At 41.2% G+C, this 26346-nt stretch overlaps 4 protein-coding genes and 1 long non-coding RNA gene across 8 annotated transcripts; 2 read left to right on the plus strand and 3 right to left on the minus strand.

Moving 5' to 3' along the window:
* Nucleotides 1-1431: 1431 nt before the first annotated feature.
* LOC124196939 lies at nucleotides 1432-19992 on the plus strand. 3 transcript variants are annotated; one of them, XM_046592185.1, is made up of 7 exons: nucleotides 1432-1469; nucleotides 1618-1891; nucleotides 2053-2069; nucleotides 2529-2580; nucleotides 3931-3957; nucleotides 19212-19361; nucleotides 19455-19992. In XM_046592185.1, the coding sequence occupies exons 1-7, from the start codon at nucleotides 1455-1457 to the stop codon at nucleotides 19904-19906; spliced, it is 987 nt and encodes a 328-aa protein (XP_046448141.1). In that variant the 5' UTR covers nucleotides 1432-1454; the 3' UTR covers nucleotides 19907-19992. The 3 variants fall into 3 exon arrangements, with proteins under 3 accessions (XP_046448141.1, XP_046448140.1, XP_046448143.1); XM_046592184.1 differs by lacking the exons at nucleotides 19212-19361; nucleotides 19455-19992 and adding exons at nucleotides 4054-4203; nucleotides 4325-4871; XM_046592187.1 differs by lacking the exons at nucleotides 2053-2069; nucleotides 2529-2580; nucleotides 3931-3957; nucleotides 19212-19361; nucleotides 19455-19992 and adding exons at nucleotides 4054-4203; nucleotides 4325-4871.
* On the minus strand, nucleotides 11443-12956 carry LOC124196938 (1,4-beta-D-glucan cellobiohydrolase B-like). The gene is made up of 4 exons (XM_046592183.1): nucleotides 12605-12956; nucleotides 12409-12542; nucleotides 11866-12343; nucleotides 11443-11805 (listed from the first exon to the last, which is right to left on the minus strand). The coding sequence occupies exons 1-4, from the start codon at nucleotides 12857-12859 to the stop codon at nucleotides 11542-11544; spliced, it is 1131 nt and encodes a 376-aa protein (XP_046448139.1). The 5' UTR covers nucleotides 12860-12956; the 3' UTR covers nucleotides 11443-11541.
* A 1173-nt stretch (nucleotides 19993-21165) lies between the features above and the next one.
* LOC124196940 (probable ubiquitin carboxyl-terminal hydrolase FAF-Y) lies at nucleotides 21166-24470 on the minus strand. Its single transcript, XM_046592188.1, has 7 exons — nucleotides 24002-24470; nucleotides 23784-23941; nucleotides 23462-23711; nucleotides 23290-23388; nucleotides 22417-23231; nucleotides 21898-22354; nucleotides 21166-21831 (listed from the first exon to the last, which is right to left on the minus strand). Exons 1-7 carry the CDS (start codon nucleotides 24122-24124, stop codon nucleotides 21475-21477), a joined length of 2259 nt encoding a protein of 752 aa, XP_046448144.1. The 5' UTR covers nucleotides 24125-24470; the 3' UTR covers nucleotides 21166-21474.
* Nucleotides 24463-26033, plus strand: LOC124196949. 2 transcript variants are annotated; one of them, XR_006875885.1, is made up of 4 exons: nucleotides 24463-24604; nucleotides 24678-24773; nucleotides 25225-25826; nucleotides 25894-26033. It is a non-coding gene; the product is annotated as an uncharacterized LOC124196949 (long non-coding RNA). The 2 variants fall into 2 exon arrangements; XR_006875886.1 differs by lacking the exon at nucleotides 24678-24773 and having other exon boundaries at nucleotides 24499-24604.
* Nucleotides 24951-26039, minus strand: LOC124196947. The gene is made up of 3 exons (XM_046592204.1): nucleotides 25903-26039; nucleotides 25728-25810; nucleotides 24951-25654 (listed from the first exon to the last, which is right to left on the minus strand). Exons 1-3 carry the CDS (start codon nucleotides 26026-26028, stop codon nucleotides 25267-25269), a joined length of 597 nt encoding a protein of 198 aa, XP_046448160.1. The 5' UTR covers nucleotides 26029-26039; the 3' UTR covers nucleotides 24951-25266.
* Nucleotides 26040-26346: the final 307 nt, after the last annotated feature.

The raw sequence follows: 26346 nt of genomic DNA on the forward strand, positions 1-26346 counted from the left end.
AAAGGAATGAATTAACTGGATATACTTCAACTACAAACCATATTAGGCTCAGTCTAAGATCTAAAGATAATTTAATCAAGAAGTTTCCTAACTTTCCTTCTTGTTGGTTACTTGGCATTGAAAAGCGGGGAATACCACAACACTAAACAAAAAAACAGAAAACAAAACAAAAAACAAAAAAAAGTCAGCAAAATAACCTGGCAGTAATTCGCTGGGCCTGGGGGGTCATGTTTTGTTAGAGGCGGGATTTTTCCTCGCAGTCACTTTACGATTTTACATAACCAGAAACGTGACTGTAACCTTGTGCTGCGCCGAAGTTTCGACCAGCACACAAGAGAAAGATTGCAAATGCAATTTAAGAGGCGCACAACAATAAAAGTTGATGTCCAAAGGTGTCACGTTGAAACACGTTGAGGCCGAGGCCCATACAAAGAGGAACTCGGGGATCGGTTGGATGGCGTGAAAAGAATTTCCTTTAACTAAAAATCGAGAAAAAAATAATAAATAAAGTAGAAGAAAATTTACTAGAAAAAGTTGAAATCCAGAATTTTTAGAATGTGTTATCATGGCTTGTGTCTAGACACTGACCTTCGACAAGAAGCTGTATGACTACTATATTTCTACTTCTATCATTCTAGAATCTACACATATTTAGATTCATTGTTACGAGCCTTCGAGCGAAGGAGAAGTTTTCTTATTTTTCCTAACATCATGTTTCACGGTCAAATGGTCATCCAACTCTTCACCGAGTCGGACACTTGTTTGGTTGTTTTTTTTTTTGTTTTTTTTTTATTTTCTTTTGAACGCGGGTATTCTTTATGATTTGGCAATCGTTGGGTCAGAGAAACGATACTATTTAATATCGTAAAAATTTCAGTTAAAGTTCATTCACGACGAAACCGACACTAAACAAATTGCGATAACACGATTGATCAGGAATAGTTTCCACCTCAAATGGATTTGAAGCCAGAAAAGAAAAACAATTCTCTTTCATTTCTAAATCAATTAAAGGCGACCCTGCAATATTTATAGGCATTCAATTTTATTCGAGTCTCTCGAATCAATTTCGTTTCTCGCATCTGGAATAAAAACAATTACTAAGCGAATCAAGATAATCGACACATCATAACTAACTTATTCCTCGCATATTTCATCCGCCCAAAGAAATTCCAAACAACAGAAAAAAAAGTGACCGGACTTGAACTTTCTGTGGGCATATCATATAACCAGCTCTTATTAGAACCAAAATCAAGGGGAGCAAGGTATGTTATTACTTTTCGAGAGGCAAATAACAATTTTTTACTTCAGGGGCTAGAAGGTTAAAACGGTAAGGGGAACCTGTTTTACCAACTGGAAATATGGACGAGAACGTAAGACACGCCCAATAGTGGAGGGTATATAAAGGTAGAGCCTCTCCTCGCTAGTAGTTATTGCAGTTTCATATTTAGCAAACGATGACAAAAATACCGGTAAGATTTCATTACACATACTATTAAGAAAAGATTGAACTTAACAATTGAATTTAAGTCTGCCTACCATCGTTTATGATTTAATCATGATTTGACAATAAAGATGATTGTTGTTTTTCTTTTCTTTTTTCGTCAATACATATTTTAGTTGATTGCTGTTTTTTCGGTTTGGCTCTTTGTTGTTTATGGCCAAATACCCTTCAATAACTTTGACCCTTATCACCCCTATTACATTCCCTACACTTCAACGTTTACCAATCAACCCATTAAACACGTTAATGATGAAACGGCAGCTCAGTCTAGCGGAACTATTGAATTCAAAAATAATCCGAGCATTAGGGACCTTTACTATCGGGGTGGCATTTTTTTAAGAATAAAACAACTTGAAGAAACGACTGCTAGTTTAACAAGGCAACTGAAAGGTAAGAGGAAATCATTTTAGCAAACCCGTCACACTGAAATATTATTAAATAATGAAAATAATCCTAATCGTTAAATATTTAATAGAATAGAGATGTTTCTAACTTTCAATCGACTTTTACAGACACAAATGACAATTTATTAATTGATTTAATTTTAACAGCGATGCAAACTGCTTTAGACACTAAGGCCGACATAACAGCGTTGGCCTTAAAGGCCGACAAAACAGCGTTGGCCTTAAAGGCCGACAAAACTGCGCTGGACGAAAAGGCCGACAAAACAGCCCTGGACGATAAGGCCGACAAAACAGCCCTGGACGATAAGGCCGACAAAACAGCCCTGGACGATAAGGCCGACAAAACAGCCCTGGACGATAAGGCCGACAAAACAGCCCTGGACGCTAAGGCCGACAAAACAGCCCTGGACGATAAGGCCGACAAAACAGCCCTGGACGATAAGGCCGACAAAACAGCCCTGGACGATAAGGCCGACAAAACTGCGTTGGACGCTAAGGCCGACAAAACAGCCCTGGACGATAAGGCCGACAAAACAGCCCTGGACGATAAGGCCGACAAAACAGCCCTGGACGATAAGGCCGACAAAACTGCGTTGGACGCTAAGGCCGACAAAACAGCCCTGGACGATAAGGCCGACAAAACAGCATTAGCCGCTAAGGCCGACATAACAGCGTTGGACGATAAGGCCGACAAAACAGCCCTGGACGCTAAGGCCGACAAAACAGCCCTGGACGATAAGGCCGACAAAACAGCCCTGGACGATAAGGCCGACAAAACAGCCCTGGACGATAAGGCCGACAAAACAGCCCTGGACGATAAGGCCGACAAAACAGCCCTGGACGATAAGGCCGACAAAACAGCCCTGGACGATAAGGCCGACAAAACAGCCCTGGACGATAAGGCCGACAAAACAGCCCTGGACGATAAGGCCGACAAAACTGCGTTGGACGCTAAGGCCGACAAAACAGCCCTGGACGATAAGGCCGACAAAACAGCCCTGGACGATAAGGCCGACAAAACAGCCCTGGACGATAAGGCCGACAAAACTGCGCTGGACGCTAAGGCCGACAAAACAGCCCTGGACGATAAGGCCGACAAAACGGCCCTGGACGATAAGGCCGACAAAACAGCCCTGGACGATAAGGCCGACAAAACTGCGTTGGACGCTAAGGCCGACAAAACAGCCCTGGACGATAAGGCCGACAAAACTGCGCTGGACGCTAAGGCCGACAAAACAGCCCTGGACGATAAGGCCGACAAAACGGCCCTGGACGATAAGGCCGACAAAACAGCCCTGGACGATAAGGCCGACAAAACTGCGTTGGACGCTAAGGCCGACAAAACAGCCCTGGACGATAAGGCCGACAAAACTGCGTTGGACGATAAGGCCGACAAAACAGCCCTGGACGATAAGGCCGACAAAACTGCGTTGGACGCTAAGGCCGACAAAACAGCCCTGGACGATAAGGCCGACAAAACAGCCCTGGACGATAAGGCCGACAAAACTGCGTTGGACGCTAAGGCCGACAAAACAGCCCTGGACGATAAGGCCGACAAAACTGCGCTGGACGATAAGGCCGACAAAACAGCCCTGGACGATAAGGCCGACAAAACAGCCCTGGACGATAAGGCCGACAAAACAGCCCTGGACGCTAAGGCCGACAAAACAGCCCTGGACGATAAGGCCGACAAAACTGCGTTGGACGCTAAGGCCGACAAAACAGCCCTGGACGCTAAGGCCGACAAAACAGCCCTGGACGATAAGGCCGACAAAACTGCGTTGGACGCTAAGGCCGACAAAACAGCCCTGGACGATAAGGCCGACAAAACTGCGTTGGACGATAAGGCCGACAAAACAGCCCTGGACGATAAGGCCGACAAAACAGCCCTGGACGATAAGGCCGACAAAACTGCGTTGGACGCTAAGGCCGACAAAACAGCCCTGGACGATAAGGCCGACAAAACAGCCCTGGACGATAAGGCCGACAAAACAGCCCTGGACGATAAGGCCGACAAAACTGCGCTGGACCCAATTAATACTGCTTTAAATAGTAAGGCAAAAAAAAACAGCTTCAAACTAAAAATATTTTAACAAATTTTCGAAAAATTTAAAGGAAAAATAATTCATTTTTACAATTTTGTTATAGAAATTACCACTCCCAGTTCTATTGGTAAAATCCCCACCTCATGTGGAGACCTCAAGACTATCGGATTCGTCAAAAGCGGAATCTTCTCCATCATGGACGGCAAACAAGTCAAAAACGTCTATTGCGATTTTACTAAAACAGCCGATTCAGGTACCGTAAAATATTTCGTTCAATATTTTTTACACATAGGCCTACTCGCCTACAGTATTCCACGCAGTATATAAAACATAACTTTTCTTTTTCTCTCGTTCGACCTCTTCATATGAAATAGAGTTGCAGAAAATGATCGGCACTGTCGACGTAAAATCTACAGCTATTTATTTCCACGCTAAAATGACGAATGTTTATTCGGCTGCCCTAACCACCATTCAATTTGATCCAATCAAACTCAATGTGGGAACTGCCCTTAACCCTGCCACTGGAATATTCGTCGCCCCTACACCAGGGAAATATTATTTCGCATTTTCGGGTATTAGTGATAGCGGCGTCAAAGCAAGAGTTCTGTTGCAGATGATGAAGACTGGAACAGCGGATTGGATCCTAGTAGGAGAAGGGTACGGTGACACCACCTTCAAGACTTTTTCCATGCATGCTACATTGGAACTTGTCAAAGGCGACCAAGTTAGGCTATACTTATCAGAAGGAAGAATTCACGATAATGTTTTACATAATTATTTTAATTATGTCGGTTGGCTAGTGGAAGAGAACGAATTAACAGTTTGATTTTGTTTTGTACGGTCGTACCATGTAGCTGTTTTTTATCTACAGACGATGAATACGAAAATATAACTTGTGTGAGGTGAACGAATAAATAAAAAGTAGGCATTTTACTTTTAAATGGATTTCTTCCGCGTTCTTTCTCGATAATGTTCTACAACAATATAGAAATCAAAATGCTCAAATGACGGTTAGCTATTCGACTACAGCCAACACCTGTTCCATTTAGTTGTGTCAAACTCAATTTGGGAAACGCCTTTATCCCTAGTACTGGCATTTTCGTCGCCCCCACACCAGGAAGATTGCTTATTCCGGTATTGCTGGTAGCACTGGTGCCCTACGAGTTGATTTGCAGCTGAAGACTGGAACAGCTGATTGGGCCCTTGTAGGAGAAGCAAACTCTAACAGTGCCTATCAGACTTGTGCTCTCTCCATTCTACACTGGAGCTTCTCAAAATTGCCAGAAAAAGTAATGACTTGGCATCATTCAAAAGAGGGGAAAAAAACCCATGGGGCAAACAAAGGGGGTCAGCACCAAATTCACTAACAAACTCTGATCTATTAGGTGTTCCGCAAATGGAGCACGGCACAATAAGTGACAGTTATACTTCCGCGTGGCCAGAAGGGGGCCCTAATCAAGCTCTTGATTGAATTCGTATGTGCTATCTACGCTTGCTGGGCAGGCTTGAGCTACACAAAAGGTTTGCAATGCGCGTAAACTGAAACAAGATTTGTTCACTGTAGTACTTTACTCGTAATTAAATTCGTTAAAAGTTTTAAGTTCAACCGATCAATATTAAACGATTTGTCGATTTGTCACTACAACGGCCGAGGTTACGTAGTTGCCTTACCACTCTACCTGCTACGCACAGATCCCATTTAAAAATGTGTGAAATGAACATCAAAATTTATTTTTCAAATAAAATTTTAATGAGAACAATGTGGGTTAAAACCCAAAACATTCCATTTTCATAATAACTAAAAAGCTCGACTTTAAAAAATACAACATTTTTACAAAAACAGCTACGTATGATGACAAGCGGATTCACTCATCTCGGTTCGAGTCTATATAAGCATAAGAGGGGCAAGCCCATCGATAACAATCAACAACTGGAATTTCGATAAATGACAATGATCGCGATGCCATTTATCGTGATGCTGATACTCGGAATTTTATTTCCCGCATTCGCTTGGATCGGATTCAAACTGACCGATTTCTTCCAACGGAAAACCAAACAGGAACCAGTCCCGGACCAACCAGACGTTCACCATTTAGTGGCGACAGTACCCGAAGGCAAAGTTGACAAGCTCGAAAATGATGAACGATTTAACAAACGAGAAATCGATCGATGTGAAAAGCAATTTCAAAACCTGAGCACAGTCATAACGAATGATGTGGAAGAAACCCCAACAGACAATGAAAATTTGGATCAGGGCTTTCAAGAAATGGCCTCCGAGAGCGAAAGGGATCGCCACATAACCGAATCGCAATTACGGCAGGAGAATAACGATCTGAAAAAGGCATTGGTGAGCTTGCAGGAAAAGAATCAGCGAATGGCAGAGGCTCACCAGACTTTTCCCCCGTCAGTTCCGATCGCCAACAACTTGGCTACTGAAAACCAGTTGTCTATACTTCAATCCCGAATCGAAAAGTTGGAGAAGGAAAAGGTCCTACATAGTGAAACTGTTTTGGAATGGGAGGTCGCCGAGTCCCAGCTCAGGAAAGAAATTACAGACTTGGAAAACGTTGTGAGAAACCACAAAAAGGCCCTGTCAATCAAAGTGTTTGAAGTGGACTCACTGGAACAAGAAAACGAACTCCTGACGCAGAATCTGGATTCAGTCACCACAAACCTTGAAATTCAATTGAACAAATTAAGCCATTTGGATCCTGAGCTGTCTGATGAGCAATTCGCCACTTCCTTCCCATTAGAAACCCAAAACCAAGAAGCCAAACAGGAAGCAATAATGTGGCGAACGAAATTCGAAGCTTTGCAAAGCGAAAACCGGAAAATGTGGCAGATTCGTGAGGATACGCTGCGTTCCGGGCAAAAAGCGAAAAGGTTGGCTGACGAACAACTGGCAGCACTCGCGGAAGCTCTTACGGCTCTGCAACAAGCCATTCCGGATCCCAAAAAAGGAGCTGCGGAAGCGGAGGCAAAGGTGGGCGGGACGTGGGACAAATTCAAACCAAGCCTAAGTTACGGACGAGACTACTGGTATGATCGGTGGGTTAAGAAGAAAACTGGAATTCAACCACTATCACGAGAAGAACTCGAGTTCATCAAATTACTTCAAAGCAAAGGGTCCCAATTGTACGAGAGAGCCACCATTCTCCAAGAACATGCAGAAAACCTCAAAGAGAAAAGCAAAGATTTGAAAAGGAGAGCAAAACAACTTTCAGGATTGTAAAGCAAAATAATTAGACTGATGTGTTAAGTGGAGGCTGCAAATTGCCTAACTTAACGAAGCTACGCTGTAACTGCGGGTTGTGGGCGATATTCAATTGAAACAAATCTATCGAGAACCGAATGCAAGGAAGCAGTAAAAATTCGCAGTAAATGGTTTCATAGAAGAAAGAAAAAAGCCTTAAACAACAGTACCGAATCAAAATCCTAGCATACACAGGCAGACACGAGACAGCACACTTAAGACTATGAGAAATTGAATATTGAATCGGTATTTCACTTACTCAGAGGTAGCATGCCCTAGATGGAGATGATGATGCAACCAAGGCAAAACTCCCAAGGTTTTCAGTTTTGTTGTGGACATCCAATCACTGTAAAATGGAAAGAAACACTCTTTATTGAAAAAAAAATTTTCGTGATTTTTTCCTTGTGCATAGCAAATTAGGGAAACAATGTAGGCCAGTATACTTCATTAAAACAAGAAGTTGGGTTACAATCCTTAGAAAACTAGATTAGTATCTGATGTTCCATCTAGTTTCTGTTTTTGACTCAGTGATGCCATCTTTTGCATTCAACAGTTTCTCAAATACATTTCTCATATAAAAATACATTGTTGGCAACACTGAACAATTTGGAACGTCCGACATGGAATCGACACTCAATCTCAAATCGGGAGATCAAGTGTGGCTGGCCATCAAGTACAAATCGACAGACACTTACGTATTTGACAATTTCCAGCACCACAATCACTTCACCGGCTGGCTTCTACAACAAGATTTCGAAAACTCGGTGTAGACTTACATGCGAGTGTAAACGAATGAATACATAGGCAACTTGTAAAACTTAGTTCAATAAGAACGATTTTTTCAATAAATTCACCAGCGTCGTCGACCAACCTATCAAAATTGGACACACTGATGAGCACTGAATCGATGGGCGCGAAAGTTCCATGAGTAATTCTTTAATTCTCGAGTAAAAAGAATGACAAAGATGGGACTAAATTCTTAACTAGCAAAGATTACAATATAAGTTAAGAATCAAAGTGGCCTTACCTTGAAACGAAGTTGTTCCTTCTTCACATAGATGTACAGCAGGACACACTGAAGATGGCATTTCAGAAATTGTAAATCGTCTCCATTGATTTATCGTTACATCAGGCATTCAGCTCCAGTTGGCAAAAAACCTAAGAAAAAATGGGATAATTTTAAGTAGAGTGAATCTTATTAAGAAACTTGGGACTTAATGGAACTATACCCTTTAATGCCAATGCTAATTAAAACTAAACATCCAGCCAAACAGAAGGATCTACGGAGTTTAGATCAGGTCATGAAAGCTTTAGAGTCGGGTACACTATCAACTTTTTACAACACTAGATTTTAAGGGTGCACTACTAAGTAGCATACAGTTTTCTTCTAAATCAACTAACTATTTTATAGTGGAAAAGCGATGGTTAAAGTCTATTTTAGCCGACCAAAACCTTACTTAATTCTACTTTATTTTAACTTTATTATACTTAATTTTTTCCTTAATTCTCAATTATTACTACACACTCACTTAATTTACACTTTACTTCACTTCACTTTACTTTACTTCACTTTACTTAAATACGAGAAATTTCACGTACAACCTCTCTGTTCCCTACCGTGTAGCAGACTGGCATCCTGTCAATATTATTAAAACACTGTTGCCAAAAATTCATAATTAATACATAATAGTGAAATATTATTTATTTTATTTATTTTCACATCGTAGCAATGTCGATTAGCACTGTGGTATAGCACTGGATTACAAACTCATGGCTCAGTGGTTCAAATCCGAGATCAGGTGAAATATATAAATTAATTTTTTTTTATTTTAAAGTAAGGGTCAATCAAGATTTACTTTACTTTTTATTTTAACGTTGTATTATTTTATCCTACTTTATTATGAAGTTCATTGTGCCATATAAATACAGCTTTATTCAAATTATTACAGTTCACTTTATTATGATATAACTGTAAATGTTATTAAAACATTTTGCGTATCGAGGAAGTGTCGATTAGCGCTGTGGCATAGCACTAGAATTCTAACATAATGGTTGGTGGTTCAAATCCACGATCGATGAAAGTAGCATCAAATCATTATAAACTTTACTGTATTAATAACAACTTGTAAGTGGCAATCAAGTTGTTACTTTCTATTACTATACTTTATTATTCATATAAAGGTCATGGAACTTTACTATATTATATCATGATGAAGATACTTTACTTTACTTTACTTTATTATGATTTTGACGTTTCATGTATACTTATAAGATAAAGTAAAGTATAGTAGGTTAGGTTAGGTTAGGTTAGGTTAGGTTAGGTTAGGTTAGGTTAGGTTATAATAAGTATAATATGGCTGACAAATTTCGATGTTTGTTGGCTGTTTTCGTTAACAAATCATTTAGCGTAAAAAGCGTAAGTTGAAATGGTGGGCTTTTGGGGGACAATCTGGATAAAAATAAAAAAAAAGGGGGGGTTGGGGGGGTCTCCCCCCCACAAAAAAAAACATTTTTACTGCGATTCATTGCCAAACACTGCACATTGATAAAAAATTTACTTTCATATTTAAGTTTATCATGTGTTGCGTGGAAAACTTATCAAATAAAATTTGTCCAATCCAAAATTTTAATATTCAAAGTATAAGTATGGCTCAAATTGTGATGCATGCAACGTCTGAGAATTTCCGTAGCAGACGACACCTGAATTAGTTTGATTCTTGACGGTGGTAGTGCAACATCTCAGGAATTAGACGGGCGTATTTTGACTAGACTTTTTGTAGCTAATAACGACTCAGAAGTGTATCACAGATTGTTCGTGAAACCAAAAACTCGCCATCTTAACTGCAGAATTTGGGATTTGCTTTTACGAAGAAATCATGTTGATTCCTTAATAAGGGACATTAGAGTTGTGCTGTTAAGTTCGTTTTGTATTGCGGCAATTGGATTACCTTTAAGGAAATAAAGTAAGTGGTATTTTTACTTTACCTATCTAATTCACTTTGCTTTACTTAATCTAGATAAGTAACTAAGCGGGAATAAGCCCGAGCATACCGTAAAAATATAGTTGTTTTTGGTTATAGTATAGTAAAGTATAATGAAGTATGATTTGATGCTTTATTATACTTTATTATACCCACCCAAAACCCCTGTATTTCCTCGCTACGCTCGGGCTCATTCCCGCTTAGTTACTTTTCTAGATTAAGTAAAGTAAAGTGAATTAGATAAGTAAAGTAAAGTAAGAAGTTGGTCGGGTAAAATAGACTTTTACCAAAGCGATAACAGAAATCCAATGGAGTAAATTCCCATAACATACAAACATATCCAGCTCGTAAAAGGAATTGGAGAGTGAAATATTTGTTTGAGATACAGAATAAATCTGATGTCACACAACATTAAACTTGAATCATTATGAAAAGTTACCCTTCTAAGTTATTCAATCAGGAATGGAATACTGTTGCAACAAAAAAAAGGAATACATTCTACTCTCATGCTGCACACAAGTTTTAATTGGGATTAACAATATATCATTAAGAAAGGTATGATGAGTAGTTCATTACCGAAGAACTAAGTTGGTGTTATATTTTCGATCCAACCTTTCCAAGTAGGCGGGAAATCACGACTTCAGTTCCCATGAGGCGATGACAAAGAAATAAAATGGCAGGATGCAGCAGACGATATTCCATCACTCACGCTGATGATCGAGTCACCTAGCGGTAGAAAAAAACAGTTCAATGCCCATTTTTTAAAAAGAGTATTTGCGGTTAAAGTAAAAAAGTAGAACTTAACTCATATTGCATAGCTGATATTTTATCGGACACATATTATTATAGTGTACAGCAGAGAAGGGGGGAAAAACGACATGAAACTCGCTAAATAGTAATAAATGTATCTAGATAAGCTAATTGTTAAATAATGAACAGCTTTGCGATGTTCATTTGTTCAGCAATTAACAGTTTTATTTGTCTACGAACTATCGCAATGCATACACATCGAATACAACAGGTGACATCCTAGAATCATTACAACGGCTCCATCCAATTTTGTATATATTTTCTCTTTTATTAGCTTTAAACAGGTGTTCCGCAATCAGTTTGATATCAAACAAAATATTCTCGTCATTGGAACACTTGTGCAACAGACTGCCGGCTTGCGATGCACATGCTACAGCATCTGTTAACTAGTAAGGGTTTTGAATAGCGCGACACCCTTAAACTGCCGGTGATAATAGCGCAAGTTAAATTAAATGCTTTAAAGTTTTATTAGTCCCATGCCATTTCTAAAACAATACACCTTGTTAGGAAATAAAGGCATATTTTAAGCCGGTTTATAAAGGGTATTTTAAGCCGTTGATCCAATGGGACCGTATTTGATGTTGCTGTAGGTGACATTAGGGTTCGAGTAGCTGTAAACGGGACAAGGACCATACGGTGGTTTGTCCAACCAGCCCATAAAGTCAGGATTTTTCAGATCGCCCCACAGACCCATGGTGAGGACCATTCCATTCTTCAGTCCCTGGGTCATGCTGGCCGATATTCCCCCAATGTTATTCAGCCCGTAATAACTGCAGTAAGCGTCCGATAAAGAATTGAAATTGCCGCCAACCTGCCAGAAAAGTCAAATACAAGTTTTGTTTGATTCAAATTTCAAAAGGATTATTTTTACCGTGGGATTGGGTATCGTCCTCCCATTTTGCTTGTAGATGCGCTGAATTTCTTTCAAATTTCCCGTGTCTTTTCCATCGACGGTGACGAAGCGGGTGGTTACGGTGAAAGGTTTGGTGGTATCGACGCAATAGGAGGAACCTCGGCCGTAAAAATCCGTTTTTCCCAGCGGATAAGGCATGAATCCGCATCCGGTAGGTTCGCAATTGTTGGCTCCTTTGCAGGTGTGAGTGGCTAGCAGAGTGGTCAAACTGTTGGATTCTATGATGTCCAACTCGTAGCAGTTGGGTTTGTTGGTCTGGGCTAGTTGGGCATCGCAGTAGCCTGTTCCGTAAACGGGTCCTTTGTAACCATACTTGGCTTTTCCTCCATCGGCATCCATTCCGACGAAGAAGAAGGCGGCGTTCAATCCGCAACCGACGGTGGACAAGTCGACGTCGAAACTGATTTCTCGGTTCAGCAGGTAAACCATCTGGTAGCTAAATGAGGACATCCATGAGAATTTGAGTTACTGGAATAATGTGCTGAGGAGTCAGTGTTATACCTGTCAGGACCGGACGCAGTGGTCAAGTAGATCCTGGGACCTGGAGCAGTGGCCACGTATTTAAGGGTTAGACTAGTTTTCGAAGGGGAAACAGTCAATCCAAATAGAGTTTGATACTCATTGACAGTCGGAATCTGAAATGCAAATCACATTTTGTATAGAAACTAAAATCAAGTTCTTTGGAAATTACTATTACCTTATCGCATTTTTTGGGATCGTAGCAGAGATTGTAGTAGACGCCCCTCCAGTTGTTATCGACCACCAAACCGGTGGTTAAAGGTTGACAATTACCCAAACTGCTGCAGGTCTGGACGATGAAATCGAGGGCTCCTAAAGTGCGATCTTCTACAACGGGATTCTCATCCGCACCTTCGGCTAATAGGGCGCTGTTGACTAATACAAGAAATGTAATTAGCAATTGAACTAGGTGTCTGTTGACGTGTTTCTCCATTTTGTCGAGCAGTAGCTAGTAAAGTTTTGTAGTAAAGTTAGAAAAAATACTGAACAAGTGTTCGTTCAATTCCGTTATTTATCTGTTGGCCACCTGGTTTCCCAGTCGTTGTCCCTTTTAGTTTTGCTTAGCGCGCAATATGCTGTAAAAACATTTAGGATGCGCATTTCTACGTGTGAATAAGCGAACATTTGAACAGGTGTTTCATCAAATTAGTGCGCAAATGTTGAATAAAGCTGGGATGACTAAATGCAATGATGAACACGTCGATCTGTTTAATTACCTCGACCAAATTCTGTTTATTTACCTGTTTAATTACCTCGGTTTAATTACCCTCTCGACCAATGTGCGTCGAAGGGGTTATAGTCCAAACAAGACTAAAAAATGTGGAGGTCGTCCGGATGGGGTGTTTTTCTCAAGGATTTTCTCATATTGCTGGACGAGAAGCAACCTTGTCTTTATTAAATAGTTTTCCATCTAATTAGGTGAAAATACATATATTTTAGCTCCTGCTGCTCCCAGTTGCTCCAGTCTAGTGGAAGTGATGAAAATAATGAATTTAATACCTGAAGAGTGGGAACTGTGAATGACTGTCAGTCCATTTTCATCACATGTTGACAGGAATGAAGATCGGCTTTGCGCAAAGTCCTCTTGTGTTTTAACTGTATCACAGCTTTCTATCGCAAGTGACCAATGGATCGGCTGATGATGTCTTGAAGTGGTGACTGAGCTGGACATCGAAATGTTATAATCAAGAGAGAGGTGGTGATGTGGAAGTGGCACCTTTTGCTTCTCTGTCTGCGAACCACTAAACAAAAGTGACATGATCACTCACTGTCAAAGTCCAGACATAAATAAAATAGCCAAAAATTGTCTTTCGACAGGCAAGGAAAAAAACGCTCATTAGTGAATTCTTCTCTCTTTTTTTCTTCCAAGACCAACGCCCTTAGAACATGGAAGCACGATAGTGCCATTCAAGTTCCATTCAAGGACATAATCCCAAATTGGCAGTCACGTAGGGAGTTACCTTTTTTAGCAACTCGACATTTCTCACGTAAGTATTCGTTCCTGCAGAGGAATTGTTTGTTTACTTTGGACTGAGGCGCCATTGCCGCATAATTTTAATTAGAGAACTTAGAAGTAAAAAATAATTGTCAAATATAAAATGAGAAAACTTCAATTTTTAAAAAAATAGCTAGAAATGTCAAATGTTATCACAATTATTATTATTTTTTCGGTTTTTTACCTGTGAAGTAAAAAGTAAAATTGATTTCCACTTATTTTTCAGAGTATTTGCGGGGAATAACCGAGGAGATGAGAGAAAAATAAAATCTGAAGGACTTTAGGTCCGGTTCTTTTCCTCATTAATTTCTGAGCAAAAGACGATGAGAAGCGACCTTGCAACCATTAAAAAACAAACATTAGTAGTGATGTTTCATTTTGATTACAAGCGTCACATAAATTTACAAATATGAAATAAAAGGATCAAAATGAATGGGCTAGTTTTTATTTCAATAGGAGATTCAGAAATCAATTAATTTTGATCGATATGCTTAAAACAGTTCCTAGAAAGATCAACTTGATGTGTTCTTATATAACAATTATTTCTCAGAGAAATTTCTCAGGAGGAAAACAGAGAAACAAAATCTGAAGGTCGTCGTCGGGTGCGGTTCTTTTGCTCGAGGATATTCTCCCGAGACGACGCGCGTGTCATTGCCCGCACCTAAATAGAGAAAACGCGGGATTTTTTGACATTCCACTTTCTGTTACACACGTAATCGAAAACTTGACGGCAAGTGAAAATGTTGACACATCAACACTCACACACATTTCAGTTTACAGTTAAGTGAATTCCAGCATCACTTGATGCTAAATTTTGGGCCATTTAAAAAAAATTAACTTTTAATGTCAAATGCATATCCCATGTAAGTATCCTACAAAAAAATCCGAACACAGCTCTTTTTTCTAAAGCCCAGTTCAATGTATTTTTTTGTTTTTAACTTTGAAGACTTCATATTATATGTAGAATTAATTGTTTTACAAAGTTCATTTATTAGAATTAAGAAAAAAAATGCCGAAATATTTTTTTTAAATAAAGAAAGCGACCAAGGTGTTCGGATTTTTTTGTAGGATACCACCAAAAAAAGTATTGTTCAAAAAGTGTTTTGGTTTTTATTGTATCATGTTTGATTTTGGTTTTAATTTTACCAGACGTGACCAGTCCTGTGTAGCTACTACGTGTGGCCTTTCAACTATATATCTATCAAGCCGAACCTTATATCGCCTTATATGAAATTACCAGTCAAGGAACTCAAGTCAAGTCAAGGAAGAAAGCGTTTGATAGTTACGGATTACTCTAAATCATCATTCAAATTTCTTTGCAAGAAACTTGCGCGATAAACAATATGTAAATAATATGGAATTGAAATTCTAATAGAGGCGATGTCACGTAGGAGCCTGAAACCTGAAAATCGATGGACAACAACAGTGAGAAACTGAAAATGGAAATAATTTATTTAAATAACCTGTTCTGTGCTGGGCGTTAGTCAGACAAGAATTTTGCAAACGCTGAACATTTAAGGGTATAAAAGGTAGAATTTCTTTTGATTTTGTAGTTATAGCAAAGACATTTAGACCACTGAGATCTCCAGTCGGTCAACACAGCAGTTTGATATTCATCGTCGAGAAAAAGAAAAATATGACAAAAATATCGGTAAGATTTTCAGTGAATTCAAAATTGATTCGTCCTTTTTCTCAACATTAAAAATGACGTAAAATTTACCTTTTGACTTTTACCGTGATTGATGATTATGTCTTTTAATTTATAATTAATATATGTATGTATATAGGTGATAGCTGTTATTTGGGTTATGAACTGTGCCTTCTGCGGCCAGTTACCCGTTAATAACTTTGGGCCTTATCAGTCCTACTACGCTCCTTATCCTTCAATGTTCGTCGTTCAACAACCCAACACGCAATTAAATGTTGAAACACCGACAGGATCTCAATCAGGCGGAACTGGTGAATTGGGCAACCCCTTCAACATGAAAACTTTTTCTTTTCAAGAGACCGTGACTTTTAAAATCAATCAACTTGAAGCAAAAATTGCGGATTTGACACAGCAATTAAAAGGTACAATTATTCATTCTTATCACACCACAAAATATAATATACTTACTTTTTTAATTAAGTAAAGTGAACTACTGTAACAACAAAATAATTGTCAAAAACCTCTTTACAGCAACAAATGTTAAGTTGGCGGCCAAAGCCGAAAAAACAGCGTTGGACGAAAAGGCCGACAAAACTGCGCTGGACGCTAAGGCCGACAAAACGGAGTTGAACGAAAAGGCCGACAAAACTGCGCTGGACGCTAAGGCCGACAAAACAGCCCTGGACGAAAAGGCCGACAAAACAGCCCTGGACGAAAAGGCCGACAAAACTGCGCTGGACGCTAAGGCCGACAAAACGGAGTTGAACGAAAAGGCCGACAAAACTGCGCTGGACGCTAAGGCCGACAAAACAGCCCTGGACGAAAAGGCCGACAAAACAGCCCTGGACGAAAAGGCCGACAAAACTGCGCTGGACGCTAAGGCCGACAAAGCAGCCCTGGACGCTAAGGCCGACAAAACAGCCCTGGACGAAAAGGCCGACAAAACAGCGCTGGACGATAAGGCCGACAAAACTGCGCTGGACGCTAAGGCCGACAAAACAGCCCTGGACGAAAAGGCCGACAAAACAGCGTTGGACGAAAAGGCCGACAAAACTGCGCTGGACGCTAAGGCCGACAAAACGGAGTTGAACGAAAAGGCCGACAAAACAGCCCTGGACGAAAAGGCCGACAAAACAGCGCTGGACGATAAGGCCGACAAAACAGCCCTGGACGAAAAGGCCGACAAAACAGCGCTGGACGATAAGGCCGACAAAACAGCACTGGACGAAAAGGCCGACAAAACAGCGCTGGACGATAAGGCCGACAAAACAGCCCTGGACGAAAAGGCCGACAGAATTGCGTTGGACGCTAAGGCCGACAAAACTGCGTTGGACGATAAGGCCGACAAAACAGCCCTGGACGCTAAAGCCGACAAAACAGCCCTGGACGAAAAGGCCGACAAAACAGCGCTGGACGATAAGGCCGACAAAACAGCCCTGGACGAAAAGGCCGACAGAATTGCGTTGGCCGATCTGGCCTCCCAATCAGCTTTAGACGAAAAGGCCGACAAATCAGCGCTGGACGCTAAGGCCGACAAAACAGCGCTGGACGAAAAGGCCGACAAAACAGCCCTGGACGCTAAAGCCGACAAAACAGCCCTGGATGCTAAGGCCGACAAAGCGGCCCTGGACGATAAGGCCGACAAAACGGCCCTGGACGCTAAGGCCGACAAAACTGCGTTGGACGATAAGGCCGACAAAACAGCCCTGGACGCTAAAGCCGACAAAACAGCCCTGGATGCTAAAGCCGACAAAACAGCCCTGGATGCTAAGGCCGACAAAACAGCCCTGGACGCTAAAGCCGACAAAACAGCCCTGGATGCTAAGGCCGACAAAACGGCCCTGGACGCTAAGGCCGACAAAACTGCGTTGGACGATAAGGCCGACAAAACAGCCCTGGACGCTAAGGCCGACAACACTGCGTTGGACAATAAGGCCGACAAAACTGCGCTGGACGCTAAGGCCGACAAAACAGCCCTGGACGCTAAGGCCGACAAAACTGCGTTGGACGATAAGGCCGACAAAACAGCCCTGGACGCTAAAGCCGACAAAACAGCCCTGGACGAAAAGGCCGACAAAACAGCCCTGGACGATAAGGCCGACAAAACAGCCCTGGACGAAAAGGCCGACAGAATTGCGTTGGCCGATCTGGCCTCCCAATCAGCTTTAGACGAAAAGGCCGACAAATCAGCGCTGGACGCTAAGGCCGACAAAACTGCGTTGGACGATAAGGCCGACAAAACTGCGCTGGACGCTAAGGCCGACAAAACAGCCCTGGACGCTAAGGCCGACAAAACAGCCCTGGACGATAAGGCCGACAAATCAGCGCTGGACGCTAAGGCCGACAAAACTGCGTTGGACGATAAGGCCGACAAAACTGCGCTGGACGCTAAGGCCGACAAAACAGCCCTGGACGCTAAGGCCGACAAAACAGCCCTGGACGCTAAGGCCGACAAAACTGCGTTGGACTCTAAAGCCGACAAAACAGCCCTGGACGTAAAGGCCGACAAAACAGCCCTGGACGATAAGGCCGACAAAACAGCGCTGGACGATAAGGCCGACAAAACAGCCCTGGACGAAAAGGCCGACAGAATTGCGTTGGCCGATCTGGCCTCTCAATCAGCTTTAGACGAAAAGGCCGACAAAACAGCGCTGGACGCTAAGGCCGACAAAACAGCCCTGGACGCTAAGGCCGACAAAACAGCCCTGGACGCTAAGGCCGACAAAACTGCGTTGGACTCGAAAGCCGACAAAACAGCCCTTGACGAAAAGGCTGACAAAACAGCGCTGGACGATAAGGCCGACAAAACAGCCCTGGACGAAAAGGCCGACAGAATTGCGTTGGCCGATCTGGCCTCCCAATCAGCTTTAGACGAAAAGGCCGACAAAACAGCGCTGGACGCTAAGGCCGACAAAACAGCCCTGGACGCTAAAGCCGACAAAACAGCCCTGGACGATAAGGCCGACAAAACAGCGCTGGACGACAAGGCCGACAAAACAGCCCTGGACGAAAAGGCCGACAAAACAGCCCTGGACGCTAAAGCCGACAAAACAGCCCTGGACGATAAGGCCGACAAAACAGCGCTGGACGACAAGGCCGACAAAACAGCCCTGGACGCTAAAGCCGACAAAACAGCCCTGGACGAAAAGGCCGACAAAACAGCCCTGGACGATAAGGCCGACAAAACAGCGCTGGACGACAAGGCCGACAAAACAGCCCTGGACGCTAAAGCCGACAAAACAGCCCTGGACGATAAGGCCGACAAAACAGCGCTGGACGACAAGGCCGACAAAACAGCCCTGGACGCTAAAGCCGACAAAACAGCCCTGGACGAAAAGGCCGACAAAACAGCCCTGGACGATAAGGCCGACAAAACAGCCCTGGACGACAAGGCCGACAAAACAGCCCTGGACGATAAGGCCGACAAAACAGCGCTGGACGACAAGGCCGACAAAACAGCCCTGGACGCTAAAGCCGACAAAACAGCCCTGGACGAAAAGGCCGACAAATCAGCCCTGGACGCTAAGGCCGACAAAACAGCTTTAAATAGTAAGGCAAAAAAACAGCTTCAAACTAAAAATGTTTTTACAAATTTTCGATAAATGTAAAGGAAGAATCGTTCATTTTTATAATTTTGTATAGAAATTACCACTCCCAGTTCTATTGGTACAATCCCAACCTCATGTGGAGACCTGAAGACTATCGGCTTCGTCAAAAGCGGAATCTACTCCATCATGGACAGCAAACGAGTAAAAAACGTCTATTGCGATTTTACTAAAACAACCGATGCAGGTAGTATTAGGCTACAATAAAATATTTCACTTTAATAATTGTAAATAATAACTTTCCTTTTGTTCTCGTTTGACAACTTTTCTAACAAAATAGAGTTGCAGAAAATGATCGGTACAGTCGACGTGAAATCAACACCTACTTATTTCCACGCTCAAATGTCAAAGACTTATTCGGCTGCCCTAACCACCGTTCAATTTGATTCAATCAAACTCAATGTGGGAACTGCCCTTAACCCTGCCACTGGAATATTCGTCGCTCCTACATCAGGGAAGTATTATTTCGCTTACTCGGGCTTAAGTGATGCAGGCGTCAGAGCACGAGTTAGGATGCAAACGGCGAATGCTGGAACAACGAATTGGAAACTAGTCGGAGAAGGGTACGGTGACCCCTCCTACAAGACTTTTTCCATGCATGCTACATTGGAACTTGTCAAAGGCGACCAAGTTAGGCTGTACTTATCAGAAGGAATAATTCACGAGGCTAATTTAGCTTATTATTTTAATTATGTTGGTTGGCTATTGGAAGAGAACGAGTTAACGGTTTGATTTGATTGAACGATCGTCCCAAGTATAGCCGTTATAATCTACAGACGATGAATCCGAAAATTTAAAAAATGTGGGTAACGGTGTGAGGTAAATAAATAAGAAGTGGGCGTTTTACCTTTAAATGGAATTCCTTCCATTATAGTGGTCATTGACTCATTTCTTGTCCAACAATTTCCGCATTAAAGTTGAATCATTGAGAAAAATACATCATTTCCATCGTGGAGAGAACTGTTTGTGTTATTAATAATTAATTTATGCATGATGATTAAGTTATTCAGAGTAATGTCGAGTTAATTCGAGTAATGAATTCTTTGTTTTTGGAAAAAGGCTGAAGGTTGAGGAAAATGATGCACTTTCCAGAGCAAGAAAAAAAGGAATTTGCTGAAAATCGGAAAAAAACGCTCTTTAAGCACTCTAGGCTATGTCTCACCTTGAAACGAGGCAGTCTGGAATGTTAAAAAGGGCGTTTTTTCCAATTTTCACCAAGTTTTACTTTTTCTTGGTCTGGAAAGTAAATCAATTTCTTTAGCCTAGAGCCTTTTTCTTAAAACAAAGACTTGCATTTTTCTGACACGCCACTAGGTGGTTTTGGACAGAAAAATCGCTGTCCCAATTTCTGTGCAGGAACGTTCAACCAGGGTCATGCAGTTATTGACTGCAGAATAACCTTATACACTAGACCGACCTACTGCACACATCTCTCGTGAGAGAATGGTGTGAGCTCGGGGGTGAAAGCAGCTTTGCTCACCAGGGGAATTGAACCCACGTCTCAAAGAGCCTCGACTACTAAGCGACGCCTTGTCCAATTCACCCACTCGAACTTCTATTTATTTACGATAAGAGAGGGATTTGTACTTTATTTTATATCTTGGATGTTGCATATACATATGGTTACTTTAGCATTTAACCTCCAAAGAAATTGTAATTAGATTTTTGTATTTTCAATTAGATTTCTGTTTTTACTTTCTTTTTAAGTAAGAACCGAAAACCTGTACATAATTGAACGGTCGGATATTGTAGCAATTAACAATAAAAAATTTGTGGACAAGAGATCAAGAAATAGGAGCGTTATTTTAATGTTAACTTATTTTTATAAATTTACTGGTGCCTTAAGTGTTAACAACACGGTTAAAAATTTTAAATACATTTAGTATTTTAAAATTAATTTTTAAAACAGTTATAAGAACAAGAATCAGCAATTAAAAGGAGAAAGAGGAGGATACTCCAAAATGGAGTATCAGTATAAAGATATGTATCGATTAAGAATCACGTATAGAATTGTATTAATTAATTTATGCATACCATCGCACTCACAAGATGAATTTATCACATTTAATTCAAATCAGAAGGAGAATGCTAATTAGGCTCACGAAGATATAAGAATCACCATGACGAAATTATCTTTTTTTTTAACCATTTTTAAAAAAAACATTATACCTTCTAAAAAATTAAACAGTTTTGCCTGAAAAAGTTATTTGTTCGATCTTATCATTTGTGAAAGCGACCACCATTCCATAACAAATCACAAAATTGAGAAAAGGAAAAAGAATAAAAAAAGCTTATGACTTTTAAATGGCTTCCAGGGTAAGTCGGAGTCCGTCGCTGAAATGGGACGACAATATTCGGGAGCAGCAAAGTGATTTGACGACGTCGATGCCTTGGACGACGTCGCCAAAGCGTAGCGATGTCTTGGGTTGGTGATTGCCGGGACTCTTGTCACGAAGGAGAAACACGAATTGCCATCCGGTGACACGTCGACTGTTGCCATCTCTCCTGTGGGAGCTCTGGATGCCAGTGATGCCCACCTGGCATGATTTTTCGGCGCATTCAGAGTCCACCCATATGGCATAATTCAACAATTCCGGAACTACCGGCTGGAACAGGGCGTTCTTCACTTTCAAACTTACGGACGTATCACCGGTCGACTATCAAAAAATTTATGATAAGTCAAACAAATTTACAAAACATGAACTCATTTTTTAAAAATTTACCTTAACAATCCGCCGACCAATTTTTCTTGGATTACCAATGCAGAATTCCCACAATTCCTGAATGAATTTGCTGCTACCAAAGAGCGCCCAAGGTTTGATGTGAATCTTGCCCAGCAAGCGGCCTCTCTTCGTGACCGAAAGGAGAAAAATGGATCGGTTGATATCGAACTTGAGCGGCAGCGACAAAACCGTGTGGATTCCAATTGTCAATTCCCGCCGGTGTTCCAAAGCTTCAAAACTTCCCGGAATGTCTTCTTCTTCCAACAGTTCAGCTAGGTGATCCATCAACTTCGTTTGGGTCATGGTGGCCAGACATCTCGGTACTCTTCTACTGGCCAAACATTCGTCCCTGAATCTGTCCAGGCAATTACCAACGACGTTGTCGGGAATTTCAATCGAACAAGCCACCAATCGCGAACCCAGGTAGATAATTGTCTCCTTCAATAAGTCGTACGCCCTGGGCACAGATAATAATATGTTAATTCTGAATTTCAATTTTAATTAGAGGTACATTTTTACTTTTTAGCAACGGAGGGTTCGGAATATAAGGACATTTTCCAGAGGAATTCCAGTCCGGGTGTAGGATCGATCACATCATCGGTGAAGGTGTCTCCAGCCGAGCACTGGACAGCCAAGAAGAAATGTTGGAAACAGTCGATGAAGAAATGAGTTTGGTACGTCATCTGGCGAGGATCTAGCTTCAAAATGTGATGGTGGAAAATTCGCTGGTGGCTTTTAGGGTCCAGGACGTTCATTTCGATAGCTCTGCTGAACCATTCGAAGCACACGTCGGAATCTGAGGCGGAAACAGTTCCGCCTACAAGGCAGGTCCAGATGGAAACGGCATCCGAGTCGCTCAACACCAATTGACCATATTTAAGGATCATTAGAATGAATGTAAGTCGTTCTTGAATGGCTGCCGGATGAGCTTGGTTAGCTCCCGTCCAGTTTAAACGAACGTCTGCCATGTAGGCCACGATTTCAGCTACGGCTAGATCTAGTAGGTGCCATTCTTGATTGAGAAACATGTAAATCTCCTTGTACTTTAGCCAGACCAACTCGGTGAATTCGGCGGATTGTTGGTAGTGGTCGTTAGACGAGGCCGATTTGACGGCGTACAAGTAACACAAGTGACGGATCAATTTCATGGCTACCATCACGGATCGCTGCTGTTCCCTGTGCTGGATTATCTGGATGCAGTTCAGGATCCAGTGGCTCACCAGATCGCTGTTGAAGCAATCATTCAAAATCTTGCACTGGATGTCGATGCAGGAATCCATCAGTTCATCGGGCGTGTCTGGGCATTGCACGAACTCCAAAATGACGTCTAAAACCTTTACGTTAAAGTGATATCAGCTATGGAATGACAAAATGTAGTAGTCATGCAAATACTTGAAATGGGACGTCATCGTAATCAGTCTCGTTGGCCAAAGTACGAATAAAATTCAACAATGCGTAGCGTTGGGTCACATCGACCGAGTTCCAACGTGCCTAGACAAGAAAATAGAGATAAGGAAATCTAGGAAATGAGGGCGCAACAACCTGTGATATGTGAAATATGCACCTGAATGTCGCTGATAAGGTAGTTCACGTGTTGGAGCGTGAATTCTTTGACGCAAGAAATGACAGTCTGATGCAATTGAACAACATAAGCCCCGTTTGTCCAACGGTCTTGAATTTTCCAAACAGGTTCCAACGATCTTGTCGAATCTTTCACGACAAACTGAATAATTTTGCGCAGTTGATCGAAAAACACTTTGTCTTCCGGCGAGTGAATTTCTAGTAGTTCTTTTATAAAATCATCCACTTCCAAACTGCATATAACCGTAAGAAAAAAAATTATCAACAATTTTATTCTACCATTTAAAAAAAAGTTTAATGAAAACCTCTCGGAGAGACACGTCAGTTTTTGACATTTCAATTTTTCGTTCAACTTGATCATGTGCAAAAGAGCTTGATTGGTTGGCAGTTGCTCAACGCTTTGCAAACGGTCAGACCGACGACAAACCGGACATTTAATTACTGCTCCATGATTATAGATTTGCTGTCATTTGAATCACATTAATGACCATGTTTTAAAATATAAAATGAAAAGTAATTTCACCTTGAGGCACGTGAGACAAACGGTGTGAGAGCAAGACAATAACTTGGGTTTGACCTGATGGTCATCAAACTGCAAATAGCAGACACGACACGTGATGTAATGCTCCGTTGCGTCCTCTTCCATATTTGCACACCAAACCGTGGGCGAAAATGTACTAACCGTTAGACAAGTGAAGGAAAAAAAAAATAAAGGTCTACAATGAGATAAGAAAAAGATCTTATCAGCTTTTTTTTTATCCAAAACTTGAGGGGCGATTGGGGTTTAATTTTTAAATTCGAATCACTCCCGAAAACTTAGTGAATAGATTTCTCATTTAAATTATAGAAAACTGACGTCATTATTTAAAAAGATTTTTTTGTTAAGTAATGGAGTGAGAATTAATTTTTTTTTTTCAAAGACATGCTTTTCTATTTAAAATATCCTCGTGGTAAATTTTGTGTAATGGCCGACTTCCGACTTGAAGTGCAGTCTGCTGCTAGTGCTAGTCTTTATCATTTCGGGAAACCATGCTTTCTTTGAGCCCATGATCATGCAGTAGGCTATTAGCTTATCTATCATGATATCGGATGGATTGAGATTAGTGATCAAATGTTAAATATTTGTGTAAGTCTCTATCAAGTTTATTTCATTTCAAACTATATTACTTCATGCTTAAATTAATTGGTTCTACTCTTAGCCTCTTAGCACACCTTGGTCCTACTTCTAGCCTCCAATAGAAAAACTAGAGCCTTCCCTTGTCACATTAGGAGAGTTCTTGAACTTCGTACCATTTGTAAGTAGCTTAAATCTTATCATTTTTCTTGATACCCCAAGTACTATACAAAATGAAATCAGGTTCCTGGCATCAAGCGATTATTTTGTCTTGAGGTGTGTAATAATACAATTTATCGTGGGAGTTTCCACACTTCTCAACAAGTTCCATAGTAAAACCAGGATATAATTCTAGAAGTACAGTTGTAATACATTGTATTAAAAGTAAATTCTCAAGATTGCAACTTTCAAATGTGTGTCATGCATTTTTGGACAGAATCGTGAATCATTTTACGGCTGCATCACTTTTCTTCTTATGGCAGTCTGATTAGTATTCAAGTGGATAACTGCATGAGATTAAATATCAAGATTTCAACTTGCTAGCAATAAATTGTCGATATAAATATGTATGTAGCTTATCATCATGTGTGCCACCAGCAGCAACATGAGTTGCATTTTATCTCTTTTTTCAGTTTTAGATTTCCCTCCAGGCAGTGGCCCTTTCTTCATTAGGTTCACGCATCTATCATCCGACGCAGTTCGTGCTCGTTGTACTGGGCGTATATGTTGCTAATGTCATCGGGATGAGTGGCGTAAACCGGAAGAAAGTGTCTCCTCATTCCCCTGACGAGCCTCAACACGAAATGGAACAAACGGTAATTGGGTATTGCTACTTCATTACTGCTATCGCCATGTTTTTGGTGCTGTCTGCCCTCTATGTCATTATTATAGCCGTAATCCGTCAGTCTTTTGAATTCACCAGCACTACTTTCCAAGAGATGGCGAGGAACAACGTCGGGGTAGTAATCTCTCGAGTCAACATTGTCTGTAGCTCCAAGGTAATGCTGGAAGGGACACTGGTGATGGTAATAATCATCGTACTGGCTGTTGTGTAAATAAAACCTGTACAAATAACAAAACAAGACATTTAGTGACTTGTAAATGTTTGTACAGGCCATCACTAAAGTAGATTTACTCGGTAGGGATTCGATGGTGGAAAATGACGGCCGAATCCGCAACTAGGACCAACAAGAAACCCGTTGCTATAATAATCAGACCCTGTTTTAATCCAATGGTAAATCAGTGATAAATTATTACATACCAATATGCTAATTTAATAACACCAAATTTCAATTGCACAGGTACACTACCTTCATCATTGGTGAGTCAATGATGAGACCAGGAAAGGAGGAAGAAGAAAGCACAGCCACTCGACCCAAAAGAACCAACGTTTCTAAAAACCTTCCAGCTGTGTGGCACGTAGACAACGTCAGCATCGAGCAGGCCAAAAAAAAAAGGCGAGTTATTTATTTGGCTTTAATTCAAACAAGAAAAAAAAGAGAAAAGGGACCCGTCAATCCTTTCCTTCATGGGAACGAAGCCAAGGCATTGGCAAACAGAGTTCTTTTTTGTCTGTCCAAAGTCCGTTTTTTTCTCTTTCCATCTTATACCTCGACGGGAGACTCTTTGACTGTGTCCCATCTTATTTTTGTTGTTGTTATATAGCAGGCGCAGGCTCATCCATTATTCATGATCATCCCCTATGTGTGAGCAGTTCCTTGATCGTCGGTTCGTTTGAAATACCGCAACATGTA

The sequence above is a fragment of the Daphnia pulex genome, chromosome 7 (assembly GCF_021134715.1).
Source record: "Daphnia pulex isolate KAP4 chromosome 7, ASM2113471v1".
NCBI classification, from domain to species: domain Eukaryota; kingdom Metazoa; phylum Arthropoda; class Branchiopoda; order Diplostraca; family Daphniidae; genus Daphnia; species Daphnia pulex.